The 16,206-nt window shown below is 42.8% G+C and overlaps 2 protein-coding genes across 2 annotated transcripts; one reads left to right on the top strand and one right to left on the bottom strand.

Annotated features, from left to right (window-relative positions):
- The first annotated feature begins 806 nt into the window (after positions 1 to 806).
- On the top strand, positions 807 to 7,703 carry LOC142994750 (PDZ and LIM domain protein 3-like). Its single transcript, XM_076145587.1, has 7 exons — positions 807 to 1,000; positions 4,190 to 4,341; positions 4,499 to 4,571; positions 4,694 to 4,881; positions 5,389 to 5,516; positions 6,220 to 6,331; positions 6,853 to 7,703. The coding sequence occupies exons 1-7, from the start codon at positions 908 to 910 to the stop codon at positions 7,040 to 7,042; spliced, it is 936 nt and encodes a 311-aa protein (XP_076001702.1). The 5' UTR covers positions 807 to 907; the 3' UTR covers positions 7,043 to 7,703.
- A 2,367-nt stretch (positions 7,704 to 10,070) lies between these two features.
- Positions 10,071 to 11,643, bottom strand: npy2r (neuropeptide Y receptor Y2). Its single transcript, XM_076145709.1, has 2 exons — positions 11,589 to 11,643; positions 10,071 to 11,212 (listed from the first exon to the last, which is right to left on the bottom strand). The coding sequence occupies exons 1-2, from the start codon at positions 11,641 to 11,643 to the stop codon at positions 10,071 to 10,073; spliced, it is 1,197 nt and encodes a 398-aa protein (XP_076001824.1).
- Between the last annotated feature and the right edge of the window lie 4,563 nt (positions 11,644 to 16,206).

Genomic DNA, 16,206 nt, shown 5'->3' with positions numbered 1-16,206 from the left:
GGGGTGTGCAACAGTTTAACCTGTGTTAAGTTTATTATTCCCTCGGGATAATAAACTTTTATCTTATCTTATCTTATATAAGTCAGACAGATTTACTTTAAATGGACACGACTCTTTCACACACTCAGTGACTTCACCATACAAGTGCATTTACTTGGCAGACTCGTCTACAGCCATTTTAAGGGCTTTCTTTACAACATGTTGATATTGGAAACATGAATATAAACCCAGAGATAGAATAAACAAGGTGCTAAAATGTCCCATTGAGCATGATGGTTAACAAGCTCAGGAACAGTCAGAGTGAGCGCCCTGGGTCCCATCCAAATCAATAGCGGCTGGAATGTGCCTGGGGGACCTCCAGGACTTCAGAGTGGAGCGGCGCCTCCAGACCAAATAAGGACAGGAGCAGCAAGACCCATCAACTGGAGCGGGGAAGCCAGCCAGACTCGGAGCTGCCCAGAGAGGAGACGTGATGAGGGGGCTGGATATACATCCTCACTCAGTGGAGCAGTGTCCATATTAAGAAGGCACAAAACAGTGAGCTGAAGCTGTGTGTGAGTACAGCGACATTAAGTTTAGGTTTAAGAGTTAAATGCCGGCTTTTACTTGAAGAGGTCATGACAGTATATATTAAATATGGAAGAGTGCCCAACAGAAACAGGAGAGCAAGTGCTGGTAGAATAAATGGAAGCCTGGTCCCAAAATCTGACCAATTACCTCACTCATGGGGTGGGGTCTCTTAATTCTCCTCCCCCACCCCCCCAACCCCTGATGGTTCAAAATCTCCACAACTTGGTTACGCTCTTGCTCTTTAATTGTTCCCGTCCGTGTGCAGGGACACGAGCCTAAGACACTTTTCATCCTTCTGCGTTGTTGTGGTCCAACAGCAGGGAGACCATTAGGGGACATGCCTCTCAATGTAGTCCTGGACGGTCCGGCCCCCTGGGGATTTCGCCTGGCTGGAGGAAAGGACTTCAACCAGCCACTGACCATCTCCAGGGTGAGTGTGTGTGTGTGTGTGTGTGTGTGTGTGTGTGTGTGTGTGTGTGTGTGTGTGTGTGAGAGAGAGAGAGCGAGAGAGAGAGAGATAGGATATGATCCTTTGCTATAGGAACAGAAGGAATATTCAGTTTCCTAAAGTTTACATTCCTGTTGAGCTCAATGACAACAAATCCTTTTCCATGTTAATTTCTACAATCATCTGGATAGAATTTCTCTGAGCCAGGCCCACTTTGCTTTAGCTGTGTATAATTTGAAATTTTAAGGAGTTGAGAATGATACTATTATAATAAAAATCTTTCAAGCGTAAAATGAAGTTTGAGTGTATTGCTTTTATCCAAGAAGAGTAAATGTTTGCTTTGGGTGCTCGTTGTTATCTGGGTTGGGTTATTCTGGAAGACTTTTGTCTGTTATTGCAGTGTGAGGCTTGCACCTGTGCCTCAGTAAATGCATGAGGATTAGATACAAATAGAAACTTACATTATGCTTTGACATGTGCTCTCACACACACCAACATACACACCCCCAGACACACATCTCACTGTGTGGACTTCATGCAGAAAGGGCACAAATATGACAATATTCATAAATGTGTTTAATGATTCAGACAAAAGAAACAAAAATGTGGCATCCTTTCTGTAAATGACAATATTCACCCACAAACTCTCCTCTACGTCACTCACACATGCGAGGAGGCTTTCATGCCGGCAGCTAAGTCGACACAGATCAAAATGGATTTGTCAGTAAGTGGAAATGATGAGCACAGCTCGGTTCTATGTGGCGTCTATTATAATGGTGCAGTTGTTCAGAAGATATTCAACTCCAACCTCCAACACACAGCGGCAGACTGTGTTGTCAGATTAACGACACAGACGATGGGCAGGCAACAAATGACATGTAATTGAAGTAAACATCAATCTGTGTATTTTAGACTATAAATAATCTCAAAGTAACCAGATACTTTGGACGAACAACAACAAGACAGATCACCGGCATGCAGAGCGGCATTATCATTTACAACATGTATGACGAAAAAAAACAATCAAGCAACGTGTGTCCATATTTTTGTATGTGTATTTTTGTGTTAGTTACACAGAACACTGACATCTCCACAAGTGGTCCAGTCTCTCCAGTAGATCAGATGTGAGGGGATCCAGTAATGCTGCACTGTTGAGATTATATGGATCTATATTTAGCAAAGGCCTCAGGATGTAGTGACTAAAAGCATAGTTAGGTCTCCAAACCTCGGGCTGTGACACCTGTTGTGTTAGTGGACACTCTCTGGCCTATATGAGAGCAGTGATGAGAGAAGATTGGGATGGACGTGGAAGGAGAGGAACGGAAAAAGGAGAGCGAGGAATCGCGGGGGAAGACGATACAGGAGCAGTCATACAAGAGACGATGGGTCGGAATGTACTTGAAAGAGGGAGGCGTGTGTGTCTGTGTGTGTGTGTGTGTGTCAAAGAAAGAGTGGAAAAGGACAAGAGCTTCCACATACCTGACATGACGCCTCCATGATGCATTCGTTGTCCATGTGAAAGATGAGTGTATTAACCTATAGTGCATTTCTCTGGCTGCTGTACTGAGAGCAGCCGTCTTCATTCAGGCGCACGTGCATGCAGCGCGTCTCTCTTTCACTGCCATGTTTGGTCAGGAGCAACGTCCTCATTATGACCTTCTGGGGTTTCTAACTAGTGAAGTAAACATCAATGATTATCATCTCTTTCTTCAGCAGAGAAGAAGTTTGAGTGAGACACTTTCCAAGACACTCCTCCTTCCTTCTTTCCTTCCTTCCTCCATTCCTTCCTAGTCTAAACATACAGTAGCTGTATGCTTTTTGCCCTGCTTTAAAAGAAAGCAGAATTCAGATGACACACACACACACACACACACACACAAGCAGAGAAATGTACAGCACAGACAGCGGCCAATCCAACAAATGCTTGACAGTGAAGTTCTGATCCCTCTTTGGCAGCGCGACGCATCGCCTCAGTACTTTGATCCGGAGTTATTTATATGCAGATGACCTCATTCAAGGCTCACTGTAACATCCCAGTTTCCTGTGTCTCGTAATGTAATCTGGCCAGCCATAGGTCAGGCCCTGTTTGTAGTGTAAGAGGGAATGCTGGGATGGGTCTGAAGTTGATAGCGGGTATTTTCTTTGACCCTTGCGGCTCGCTTGGAGAATTCATTCATCTCAATCACTTTCTGGGCCAAGGGGTTCCATATTTCATCTGGATGCTGTCACTTAGTGGGAAGCAGCACATGTTTACTTTATCTCCATGACAGCGGGAAGAGTTTACTTGCAAGCATACCAACCAGTGCAGTGTGTTTCTGTAATGGGAAGCCTCATGGCGCAGCCGCCTGTGTTATGCAGTATGTGTGTGGTGACAGAAGTACAGGACCTCTGGATTTAGGGCAGGTGAGGAAAAACATTGCACAAATCCAGGGGGAGATCACAAATAAGAGGGCCTATCCAGTGGAACGAAACACAAGGCCACGCTGTCTGTACATAGCCAGGGCTGTCATCAGATTAAAAAGAGAGGGGGGGGGGGAGAGAGAGAGAGAGAGAGAGAGAGAGAGATGGTAGTAGTAGATGACAGATTTGTGTATAGCCGTGTTAGAAATCATTTCTTTCTCTCATGATCCAGCTCCAACAAGACCGAACACAAGAAATAAAAATAAATCTAGTTGACAAGCCCCCTCTGTTTCTTTGCTGAGTGTGAGGGGGTTTAGCTCCCCCAAGTCCTACGGCCACGGCAGGTCGAGATTCCAGTTTATTTTCTGTTTTCGACAGAACCTGGCTGTTATTACAATTAACTTTACATACAAAATATGTTTTTCTGCAATATATAATCCCCTCTCAATCTCAATCATTCCTACATTCTTTAAGGTAGCACTTTATTTCTTAACATTGTGATAAGATTTATTGTTTACATTGCCAAACACGGTAAAATATAAGCTCTGAAAAGCCACAAAAGACTTTTTCTTAGTAGAATCATCTCCCCTGATTTGATGGGGTGGCTGGAGTTCTGAAATGTATATCTTCTGCACCAACAGGCAATACACCCTGATGATGTCATGTTGTAATGTGGGTCAATCTCTGCATTAGGGAGTCTCTGAAGTGATCCTTTACCTAACGCCTGTCTCTCATGTTGACCTTTCTCCTGCTCTCATTCATGCCAACAAGATCACTCCTGGGAGCAAAGCCGCTTTAGCCAACCTGTGCCCCGGTGATGTCATCCTGGCCATCGAGGGCGTCTCGGCCACAGACATGTTGCACTGTGAAGCCCAGAACAAAATCAAAGAATCCACCTATAAGCTCTGTCTCACTGTGGAAAGGTAACGTGAACACAACCGCACGTCTGGAACAACATGAAGACACAGACGCTCGCTGGATGGCTATGATAAACAACCTGATTAAAACGTCAAAATAAAGACAAACACAGATACACAGGGTACAAATGGACAGTTACATTACGTCTATCTGGTGTTGCAGACCTGAATCAAGACTGTGGTCCCCCAAAGTTACAGAAGACCCGTTCAAAATCAATCTGGAGGCAGAACGGCAGGTGAGTGGCTCTGTGTGTGTGTGTGTGTGTGTGTGTGTGTGTGTGTGTGTGTGTGTGTGTGTGTGTGTACTTATCCTGCATTGTGTTGTTATTCTTTGATATCCACCCTCTGTTCTGTTCAGGAGTTCAAACCCATCGGCGCCGCTCACAACCGCAAAGCTCAGCCATTCGTTGCGGCTGCAAACATCGACGACAAACATCAGGTGGTCAGCGCCGCCTACAACACTCCTATCGGACTCTACTCCTCAGGCAACATTCAAGACGCCATGGAGGGCCAGATCAGAGGCCTGGTCCTCGACAAGCCTTGCAGGTGACCAGTGACCCTGTCATTCCAAAATGAAAAGCCCTGCCACTAACTAACAGTGTGTGTGTATGATGTCATCCTCTGCTCTTTGCTCACACTTTTGCATTTTTTCGTCTTCTATGCTGCTTATTCCTTGTTTTTTGTTTTTTTCCTTGCATGCAACAAATGTAAACTTTTCTCTTCCCCTGAATTACTACTTTAACCTTTGACACTTAAGTATCAATCACAGAACTTTTACTTATTTTCCTCTTTTTTAAGTCTGACGACCCTCTTTTAGCTACCTAATCTCCAGCTGGTCCTCTTCACCTGCTATTGCTCGTGGCCACCACACGCTTCAGACAGAAACCTTCATGCTCGGCTGTGCCGTGCATCATTTCTGCCACTATGAGGCAATCATAGGCAACCCTAAGCTTAGTTTGTCAGAGGCCGGAGCAGGATGGCCTGGGGATACTGAGAACGGTGTGTGTGTCCTGAGCAGTTTTAATGAATTTGTGACTGTTGTGTTGTGTTCAGCCCCAAGACTTTAACCAACATTGAAGATTCTGATGTGTACCGGATGTTACAGAAAGATCAGGAGGAGCCACACGAACCTCGACAGTCTGGATCCTTCAAAGCCCTGCAGGAGTTTGTTGACAGTGATGGTCAGCTCATCGTCTCTCTCTCTCTCTCTCTCTCTCTCTCTCTCTCTCTCTCTCTCTCTCTCTCTCTCTCTCTGTCTCGCTCTGACAATAACCAGTACACACTCATATCCATTTACTTCCCTAAAACATCACACAGCATTCAGTCCTTTGACATTTTGAAATTTAGCATGTAAACAATACACAAAGCAACTAGCTGTGCTAAAGGAATGACATTTTTAGAAGTATGTCATCATATTACTGCAGTTTCATGGGAAGCTGTTTTTTTAACAGAATTTGCAACAACAAATGTCTCAAACCTCAACCAGGTGCTCCAATGACCAGTGGCGCCGTACTTACCACATTACCACAACAATCATCAGCATCTTTTTAATCTTCCTTGCTATTTGGGAATAGTGGGACCTAATAAGTATAAAACGGAAAATAAGTGTGTGATCTTTTCCCCCCCACCACTAGGGAAAAATTATGAGGACAACAGGTTTAAGTTAAGCACAATAATGTTACACACACACACACCTCCATGTGCTTTTGTTCATCAAATCAATACTTGTTGTGACAGAGTTGTTGTGTTATGAAATAGCCAAGCTGTAAGTGGCCCATCCTCTTATTGTTCCCAAGTGTTTGTCATTGTGTTCTATACGTGCAGTGTACAGTGTATAGGAGTGAAGGGCTGTTGTGCTGAGTGTTTTCTCTCCTGTGTGGGCAGGCACTCGTCCCATCGTGACAAAGACGGTGAAAGCTCCCACAACCAAACCAACTCCACCCACAGGAAACCTGCAGAAACTGCCCATCTGCGATAAGTGTGGGAACGGGATAGTGTAAGTAAATACAGGACCAATCCAGATGTCTGTAATAGCATTTTTAGATACATTAATCACAATGATAAATGATAATATTAAATCTAATGTAGTATTGGCAGTAATGTGTAATCAAGAATAAGATGGAGAAAACTACTGACCAGGAAGAATGTCAGTGAATTATTGATGAATTAACGGATATTCTGTGAATGTTTAACGTATTGATGATCAATAATCCCTTACATCTGTTTCCCCTAAAATTGATATATGTTAATTACATAAATAGATATGTGTAGGTCCAACTTCAGGTAAACTCAATGATCAAGCTAACAGAAGACTGATAAAAGATGATTTAATATCCAGTTTTCAATCAATGTAAATGCAGTGGAGTAGAAGAAGAAAGTTCTCCAAAACTGTACCAAAGCAGACTACCTGAGTAAATGTGTTCCTTTACTTCACATCACCGTGACATCTCTCTCTCTCTCTCTCTCTCCCTCTCCCTCTCTCTCTCTCTCTCTCTGTCTCTGTCTCCCTCTCCACAGCGGGACAGTTGTGAAAGCGAGGGACAAATATCGTCACCCCGGTTGCTTTGTGTGCTCCGACTGTGACGTCAACCTTAAACAGAAGGGTTATTTCTTCGTGGAGGGGCAGCTGTACTGTGAGTGTCACGCTCGTGCCAGAATGAGACCACCAGAGGGACACGACCTCATCACAACCTATCCCTCCGCATAGCTTCCCAGCACAAGTGGACACACACTCATACAACTCAAAATAAACATGAATACATCTTTCCATTTCAGTTTGACGTGTTCATCTGCACTTTGATGTCTGTGTGCAATATCTCTAAACTGTGTGATGCTTTGACCTATAAATCAGTTCTATTAAGGAAGACTTGGCAGGTGGGATTTGAACAACTGTGCTTTCAAAGGAGCTGTGACAAGAGAAGACACTGAGAATTGCAACCTTTGCCAGTTTCTCACAATTTGATGACCTTCCAATAAAAACCTCTACTACTGCAAGACTGCATCTGTACATATGTGGATATAAATCTATAAAGATAAGACTCTCGCTGTGTTTTCAGGGTGATTAGCCAATAATTTGTAGGGGGAAAAAAAGTAAGAAATGAAAACAAGGTGGAGGAACTGAGTCGCATCAAAGTGCCTGATAAGAACATAAGGAGACAAGACAAACAGCCGAGGCTGTATAATTCATCTGCACCACTATTGAGCCTAATACTGATGAAGGGACCTGTAAGTGAATCTTTTTATGGTTTAGTCCCTCGTACAGAATAATGATTTGGGAAGCTGCTGTGGTTTATACAGCACACAGCCTCTGTTCTCTGCCTGTGGGTTATGCATTGAAGCAGGATTTGTGGATCCATACTCAGACAAACGGCAACAAACAAAACCTTTATTTTGAATTCTTCATCATATGTCAAATTTCAAACAGCATCTGCAGCGGGGTGGAAAGTACACGCTGCTACAAGACATATCTGACCCTCGCAATACAGCTGGAGGAGAGAGCAGAAGAACTCTGTGACATCACCGCATTGTAGGAGGCAAGCAAATCCAGAGCTTCAACATTGGTTCACTCATATTTTACACAACAGGGGCAGCAGGGTTACAGGTAACAGGTTGTGAGGTACTGAGTTGTATTCCTTCAAATTCAAATACTGCTGTACTACTTATTACTGTACATACTAGTAAAAGACAGTTGGCTCTCACTGTTTGCATTTTTTTCACATTTTCAGACAGCAATGAAGAGGTCTGAAAGACAAATGAAGCATACAAAGCCAAAATGGAGCTTGTGGGTGAGGATCCAGACTCGTTGGATCGTTGGAGTTACTGCCAAATAAAACACCTCTCAAACTATTTCCATCATACAGCCAAGATACAGATAATGCTGACTCTGTAGGGTGAAGACAAATTGTGACATAAACTCCAATGATTGTTGGGCATTGTTGGACATATGTGCTCTCATCTGTCCTCTTACAGTTGCACACTTTGGTTCAAATAATTCAGTTCTGAAGATACAAGACTATCTGTCCAAATTTAGCTAAATATGTCAATGTATAATGACATATTTGTTTTTGTTACCTATTTATCAGCCACAGGAAAATTAACCAATTCATTTTCTGTTGATGGGGTAACTAAGTAACTAAGGCAACACAAACACATGTATGTTTCCTGCAGGATAATGGAGTGCCACAGTGAAGCAAACAAGAAAGCCTGTTCATCATCTCAGCCAACTATAATGAATACACCATGACACAAAATACAACTAATTGACCAAATCCATATTGACTTCACTGACTGCTCAGTCTTGCAGCACAAAAGGCCATTAATCTTACATTAATAAAAATGGAACTCTTAAAGAAAGGAAGCAGAAGAAGACGGGGTTTACTTACTATAAGTGCCTTTTTCCCATGAAGGTCTAGAGAGGAGACCGGCATCAAACAAGGATCCATTTAATTAGTTTTAGAACTATTACTCATTTGACATAATTAGCACACATCCTCTCCCCAAGGGCACAATCTGGGAGAGCAGCAGCTGTTCAATAACTTTGGACAGTTAAAGAAACAATTATTGATTGATAGGCTGAAGAGACCATGAATAGTTTACTAAAAATGGAAATGCAGCTCTAATGTCCAGGTCCCTCGGCTCCTCACGTCTACACAAAGTGAATTGGTTAGGAACTGGTCAACAGGAAGGGCTTTTCAAAACCTGAGCGCCGCTGTAATCACTGTGAAAGCAAACAGGGGGTCATTAGGGATGCAGGCTGCAAACAAAGACAAGTTGGGAGGGGGAGGAATTTGTCTTTTCTCTCTAATGAGAAAGATCATTTCAGTTTCCTGCCCGGTGTTTGACGCAAACATCATTCCCCGATGTGCTCCAACATAAATACACCACCAACACAACATAAGGAGAGAGCAAACCTAAACATATTATTTAGATTAATAGGAATTCCCCTTAATCAATTCCCACATTTTAGGAATCCACATTGATTCATTTAAATTTGAAATCTTGCTTATATGGACAACATTCCTGATTTCAGTGCAGGTTTTCTTTGTTTCTTAAAAAGTGTTATTACTGTACATGGCATTATGGTCACAATGTTTTACACACAATAGAACTTCCTCCCCTCATACAATACACTTCTAATCCATATGCTGAATTCACAAAAGGGCACGATACAACAGTTTTCTACTTCTCATGAATATCATCCTGTTATTCTATGGTGGGACAGATGATGCCATCCCACATTTTGATCATAAGAGGTCGCAAGAGTTCTTGTGGAAAAAGGGATTAGGAAAATAATCTTTGCTCCAATCTGAAGGCTCCGAGAGGCTTTGTGTTTAAATGTTATACGTTTATATTAAAGGATTTCTACATGCACAGTGAAACAACAGAATCATCGCAGTGGCAAACGGAGGCTACAAAGGTGAAGGTGGGTTTGGTATAAATGAAAACGTCCATCAACACACAGGTGATCGATGAAAGCTACAATGTATCTGATAGCATCAACAGAACACTGCGATCTGTAGTTAGTGTGTGTGGGGGTAGACAAAATAACATCAATATCTTAATGGAAAAGTACTTTGATTCTTTCATAACTTCATCATTGATCATTTGTCAGCTATGAAAGAACTCCGGAGAAGTCTTTTCTTAAAGTGTGTGTTATTTGGTCCATGCAAAGCTGAAAACAAAGCTCACATTTTTGAGAGTAACGACTGATGAACCTTCCTCTCCATCTCTGCATCTTAGAGGTTTGTTGCTATGGTGTTGGTGTTGGTGCAGGCGCCGTCTTTCTCTTTGCGCGTCTGTCTTGTGTTTGCTTTCAAGCTTCTCGTCTTCAAATGAAAGAGCTGGTTACATTTACACACAGACAAAAACGCTGCCCTGTAATTGTTGTTCATCCAACCGTAAAGGATCGGATTGACAAACGTCGAGCACATTGCCACAATATGAAAGATGGTAAAAAGCAACTTAAAGTCCTTCATGTCTAGAAACCTACTGTCTATATCAACAGCCAGCTGGAAGGCGTGAAACGGCAGCCAACTGACGGCGAAGACCACAACCACGGTCAAAAGCATCTTCGTGGTCTTCTTCCTGCGTCGGTGACAGTCATTTCGACCTCCGGGACTCATGTGATTCTTCAGCTTGGTCCAGATCCGGATGTAGGCGAAGGAGTTAATGGCCAGAGGTAGGCCGTACTGAACCAAAAGCATGGCTATACTGTAGATGCTTCCGTTCATGCTGCTCCCGGGCCACTTCTCCGTGCACACCTGAATCGACTCCCCTGGTGAAAAGACGATGGTCCCGTACTCCCTGAAGATAGCGAGCGGGCTGGCCAAGAGTGCGCTGACGGCCCACGTGATGGCGATGACCACGGCGCACATGTCTCTGGATATCTTGGTTTCCATGTGATAGACGATGCTCCTGTGGCGGTCCAGGGCGATGATGTTCAGCGTGATGGTGGACACGTGCACGGCCAGGCCTTGGGCGCAGGGCAGCATGAAGCACAACACTTGACCAAACTTCCATTCGCCGTAGAGAGTGTAGACCAGGGTGAACGGTAAGCACAGCGTGTTCACCAGCAGGTCGGCCACGGCTAAATTCACTATAAAGAAATTAGTCACAGTCCGTAGATTTTTAAACTTATAGACGACGTATATGACTAAGATGTTACCGATGACTCCGAACAGTATGATTGTGCTGTAAGCCAGGATGAGAATAACTTGTACTCCCACCAGCTGTGTGCTGTCGTCCAGCTCCAAAAAGTTGTTGTGGTCGTGAGTTGGCGAGGTGAAACTCGAGCAGCAGTTGGATGAATTAACGTCGAGATGAGAGTCTTCGCTTTGAGTTACATTTGTGTGTGTTGTGGCGTCCATTGCTGACAGTCCTCATACATCAATCTGTGGAAAGAAGGAAATTGGATTGGATTGGATTGAATGGTTTCCTCAGTACCTCACACAATAAGAGACATTCATTCCCACTTGGAGCACGTAGGAAAAGCATGTTTAGTGAAACTGTAGTCGCATTTGTCTGATGTGGTGATTTGGCGTGATCAAGGCAATTTCATGGCGATGACACAAAAAAATGCCTTCAAAAACAAAATGCAGTATGGAGGTCGATCTGCCATGACAGAAGATGATGTCACTGCCACGACGATTATCTGGAAAATTGATAACAAATGTCTCTGTATGAGCTCTTACAGCAGCGTCAGGGAGACAGATAGCAGATGCAGCTTTTCAGGAGTACTTTTAGAAGGCCATTACCGTGCTTTATGTCACCCTGACCCATGCAGGTGATTCTACTGGAGGATGGACTCATTTTCTGAATCACTGGAATAACACGGAAACGCCAAAGGGAATTATATAAAGACCTTGAACGACAATCTGAGCCCACATTCAGTGCTAAACTGTCATTCTGATGATTCTGATTGTGAGACTTTAACAAATTATTCAGTTTTAGGGCTTGTTTGCCATTTACGATGCATTTATGGCACTGAGCAGATGAGTCATGGCCACATTAGCTGTTCTATATGCTGAAGCAGACCTGAGAAATCGTGCAAATCTTCAAACTTATTCACTAATGAATGCATGAGCTTTTACATGAGCTGCAGTAATGGTGGAATATTTCACTAGTTCGTTTTTTCAGCCTTTAATTCTGTTGTTTTCAAACCATAATCCAAATTATTTTTTATTAAAATAACACAATATCATCTACTAAACATCTGAGGCAACATTCGACCAGCTGAGATCAATTCACAACCAACACACAGATTGTTCTCTGATCGTTCACTCACCTTCATCTGCAGTAATTGATGTTTACAATCCTCTCAGCGTTTGAAGTGTGTGAGCGTGATGTTTTCTCATGCTTCCTCGAGTGTGGAACGGATCGTCTCCTTCAGGGCGCAACGCGTATAGACGCACATGTTGGAGTTTGGGGACGCCTTATATACCTGTGAGTGTGTGTGCGTGTGTGTGTGAGTGGGGGGGGGGGGGGGGGGGGGGGGGGGGGGGGGGGGGGGGGGGGGGGGGGGGGGGGAATCATCTCAGTAGCCAATGAGTCGCCTGCCTGCCTGCTGGACGCCTGATCGTGCTTGGATGACAAATGTCGTTCTTTCGGGTATCAAAACGCGCCTCGATCCGTGCCAGCGGCTAATGCAGGAGGATGCAGCGCAAAGTGCATAGAGAGCCTTTCTATTAGACGGCCATTATAGCCCCTTAACGGTCACTTGGGTTGTAGGTTTGGTGAAGCAGCCAGACGGAATGTGACCATGAAGGCAGCACCGCCTTCAGCCAGGCGGAGAAGGTGAACGTGCAAAGCGTTTGATTCCTTCCCAGGTTTGAAAGATTAGATGATGGATAAATAAATATCCATCATCTAATCTAAAAAGTTTATAACGTCCTGGAGTTGAATATCTAATTCTCCAGTAATCAGTATTTCCCCCCATTTTCATGCAACAGATGAGTGTTTCAATGATATGAGTGTCAGTGGGTCACAAAGAGATCTCCAACTTCATTCTCTGCCCTGAACTTTTGATTGTACAATCATGAAACAAACGAAGGTCTGAAGTTTAAATCTCAGCATCATGTCGCTGATACATAACGGTTAATATCCCAGCTGGTAATTTGATCAACTGTGTTACAGACGGAGGCACCACGTGACCTGTGGAAATTGAGTTAGTGTCAAGCAACTCCAACTCATTTTGCCTGAGAAAGAGAGAGAGAGAGAGAGAGAGAGAGAGAGAGAGAGAGAGAGAGAGAGAGAGAGAGAGAGAGAGAGAGAGAGAGAGCAAGAGCTGCTCAGACCACAAGCTGGGGTTCTCCTGCTATCACTGAATCCTTTAATGAGCTTTTAATATGCGTCCTATAGAACCTCATATAGACATAGAGTTGCAGCAATATATCATAAACTTCAACATAAGTATCCATTAATGTCTTTTTGTTTAGTTTTTGCCACAGAACTTAAATGTGCTGGGTGTTCAGAATATAACTTTGTCATCTTTATGGAATCAAACCCTGCACTCAAAACCAACACATTATTTATTGTTGCATTGATTACATATGTCCGCATTCTACTACACTACACAATAACATAAGCACTGGAGCCGTAGTTTGCTTATTTGTTCAAGTGTACTGTGTCATAATGATTCAGGTCATGCACAATGTTGACTCCATGTCCTGTCCACTGCTGATGATATCATTTTATAATTGTGACTGAGTCGGAATTTATTTCATTCTTTGTTCTACTTTATTAATTTTAATCAGAGGAAGGTTATGTGATCATTGTCTCGGTTTACGTCTGATAAATTAGAGCTATACTCATCCATTGCATGAAAGGATAAAGTGCTTCATTATGTCTGTAACGGAACATGACAGTGCAAATGTATGATTAATTATGGATTGTCGTCAGATAGATTCATGCTCCAGTTACATTGAAATGACTGAAGCATGCCTTGATACCTGCGACCTGTTTCAGCAGCGTATACACCGTGTGTGTGTGTGCAGGGAGGACACAGTGCATTTATCATCTTGAACAGCAAAGATATTGATATTCTGCACAGCACACAGCTTTGTGTCAGGGATAGTTAATCCTTATCAGGGCTATAATTGAGCAAATGTCGCCTGTTGTCTACGAGTCCTTGTGTGATGTCATGATTAAAATACCTGATGTCACTTTCAAGGTGTAAAGGTTACAGACTTAATCCAGATTTTAGTGATGATACGTCTACAAAACATCAATCCAGAGGACAAGATAACAATTAATTTAGATTTTTTTTTTTTTTTTTTTATCATTTTGCTGTCAGGAGAGTCGCACCGTTGATCTCTTCACATTTGACATCTCGACTGGTTTTCAAAATCCAAACAACAGATGACTTGTATATTTCACAACATTTAATAGTTTCCATCTATTATGTCATGAAAAGAGACTACAGAACAGGAATACACAGTCAGAACATAAAGTGTCTGTGAAGGCTTCCAAAGTGTTGAGTGAACTCCAGTTGTGATTGGTGCAACATTGCATTCAAATAGCAATAAAACACTAAAACATTTCATCTCATATGCATGGAGCTGTTTTTGTAAAAACAACAACCACACTGTCTCTCTGCTACATTTCTCAGGCTTCGCCCAGTGCAACTACGCAGTGCCAAGAGACTTCTACATTTTTCTGTTTTCCAATCGTGACCATTGAAACAGTTACATGCAGGGAAAGTGGAGAGAAGATGCCTAAACGTACACCGTAAGCACAAGCGAGGACATACGGTAAATGTTCTAAAGCAAAGATAACCATCAAGTAACAAAATGTAAAATGTCTGATAAGTAGTTGTAAACGTGCAGTTGTAAATCCTGAGGTGATCCATGGTGAGTTCAAATGATTAATGAGGCGAGCACAGCGATCAACTGCACTACGAGTGAGAATCATGGAACAGTTCAATCTTTGTGCTCTGGAAAGAACTGAAGTCGAAGTGAAGCGGTTCGAATATGCCTTTGCTGGATTGATGAGCTGCTTAAAGCTCACTCACCTTAAAATCAGAACATTGGTCCTCTCCGGCTGCAATTACAGACTCAGGACAATTGATTTGTCAAGCTGCCATGTGGTCCAAAGGTGATCTGTTTAGTTGTGGCTAAACAATGAGAAGCCCTGACAACATTTGGCTGCATTGATATGAAAATCTTATTTCCCCTCATTAGTGCAGTCTTAAAGCCGCATGTCAGTTTCAAAGGTGACAAAACCCAGCTGGTGATTCTGCTGAATGTAAACGTGTGTGTTTCAGCCCTTTGCATCAGCCTCTCTCAAATCAATAAGCAGTGCCTCAGCGGGTTGCAGGGTGATTAGCCTTCATTAATATTGGCTCTTTACCTGTGTTACATAGCAGACATGAAGGGAAACGCTTGATTAATATGTTTGTCATTCACATCAAATGAAAGAATGTACACAGGCTACAAAAATGCAGTCTAACATCGTATAATAACATTTGATCATGCCGTCTCACTTTACACACCATGGATTTAGCCAAACGGTGCCGTGAACATGTCTCTCATTACCTCACTCCGCTGTTGCTGTTGTCTCTTATACCCTTTAGGAGTCGGTGTTCACTTTGAGGCTGACAAGGTTGTTAATGTGGGGAAAGTGAGAAGATTGGGAGCATCGTCTTCACATGCGGTCTGGTTTAATGAGGAGGCATGTAGGAGGCATGTGTAGCAGCTAAGCTCTTCTGCCACTTTGATGAGGAAACCACATCCAGGAATCATAGTGCTGAACGTTGCAACAAGACATCAGTTTCCAACATTTCATTCATTTCGTTTATTTGTTCATTGTTTTTTTCAAGAACAATGCTCATTTTTCTTTAAATAATGAATGACTCAGAAATGAAAGATGCAATCTGTGATCCAGATGTAAACACTTGGGCCACTGCACCATGAAAACCTCAACCACAAGTTTAATACCTGTCCTCACTTCTGAACTGATTGACAGAGAAAAAAACATGACCAACCAAATTACAATTTGGTTGGTCATGTTTTTCTGTAATGTCTGTTATTACTGAATAAAAAATGGCCCCATTACAGCTCAAATTGTATTTAACTGACTAACTGAAAATGCATACATATACATCACGCCTCTATAGCGCCTCTTACTGGTGGAACCTGGTATTAGAAAAAATATTTTAGCCCAAAAATGTACCATCATTTACCACAAGGGGGCTCACTGTGGGGGGCTCACCACTATGTCTCCTGTACTTGTGTGTGTGTGTGTGGGGGGGGTTCTTTCAAGTATCTTCCCTTGGTAATGAAAACACTTGAAACAGGATTAACAGTGATTCTCAGATCTGTCAAATAGTAAATGTTACTAGTAAGTATTCCTCGCTCTTCCAAAAAGTCCCTCTAG

This window comes from Genypterus blacodes, unplaced genomic scaffold (genome assembly GCF_046128005.1).
Source record: "Genypterus blacodes isolate CSIRO-AG114 ecotype Tasmania unplaced genomic scaffold, CSIRO-AGI_Gbla_v1 ptg000030l_1, whole genome shotgun sequence".
Taxonomy (NCBI): Eukaryota; Metazoa; Chordata; class Actinopteri; order Ophidiiformes; family Ophidiidae; genus Genypterus; species Genypterus blacodes.
Note: the sequence above shows the minus strand (reverse complement) of the source record. Positions and strands in the feature narration are given on the sequence as shown.

What these genes read in the sequence shown, in the direction of transcription:
- npy2r (XM_076145709.1), bottom strand. Translation starts at nt 11,643, where the DNA reads ATGAGTCCATCCTCCAGTAGAATCACCTGCATGGGTCAGGGTGACATA. An exon ending in TCAGGGTGACATAAAGCACG is followed by an intron (nt 11,213 to 11,588) that starts GTAATGGCCTTC and finishes TTGATGTATGAG; the next exon opens with GACTGTCAGCAATGGACGCC.
- LOC142994750 (XM_076145587.1), top strand. Translation starts at nt 908, where the DNA reads ATGCCTCTCAATGTAGTCCTGGACGGTCCGGCCCCCTGGGGATTTCGC. An exon ending in AGCCACTGACCATCTCCAGG is followed by an intron (nt 1,001 to 4,189) that starts GTGAGTGTGTGT and finishes CATGCCAACAAG; the next exon opens with ATCACTCCTGGGAGCAAAGC. An exon ending in GGAGTTTGTTGACAGTGATG is followed by an intron (nt 5,517 to 6,219) that starts GTCAGCTCATCG and finishes CTGTGTGGGCAG; the next exon opens with GCACTCGTCCCATCGTGACA.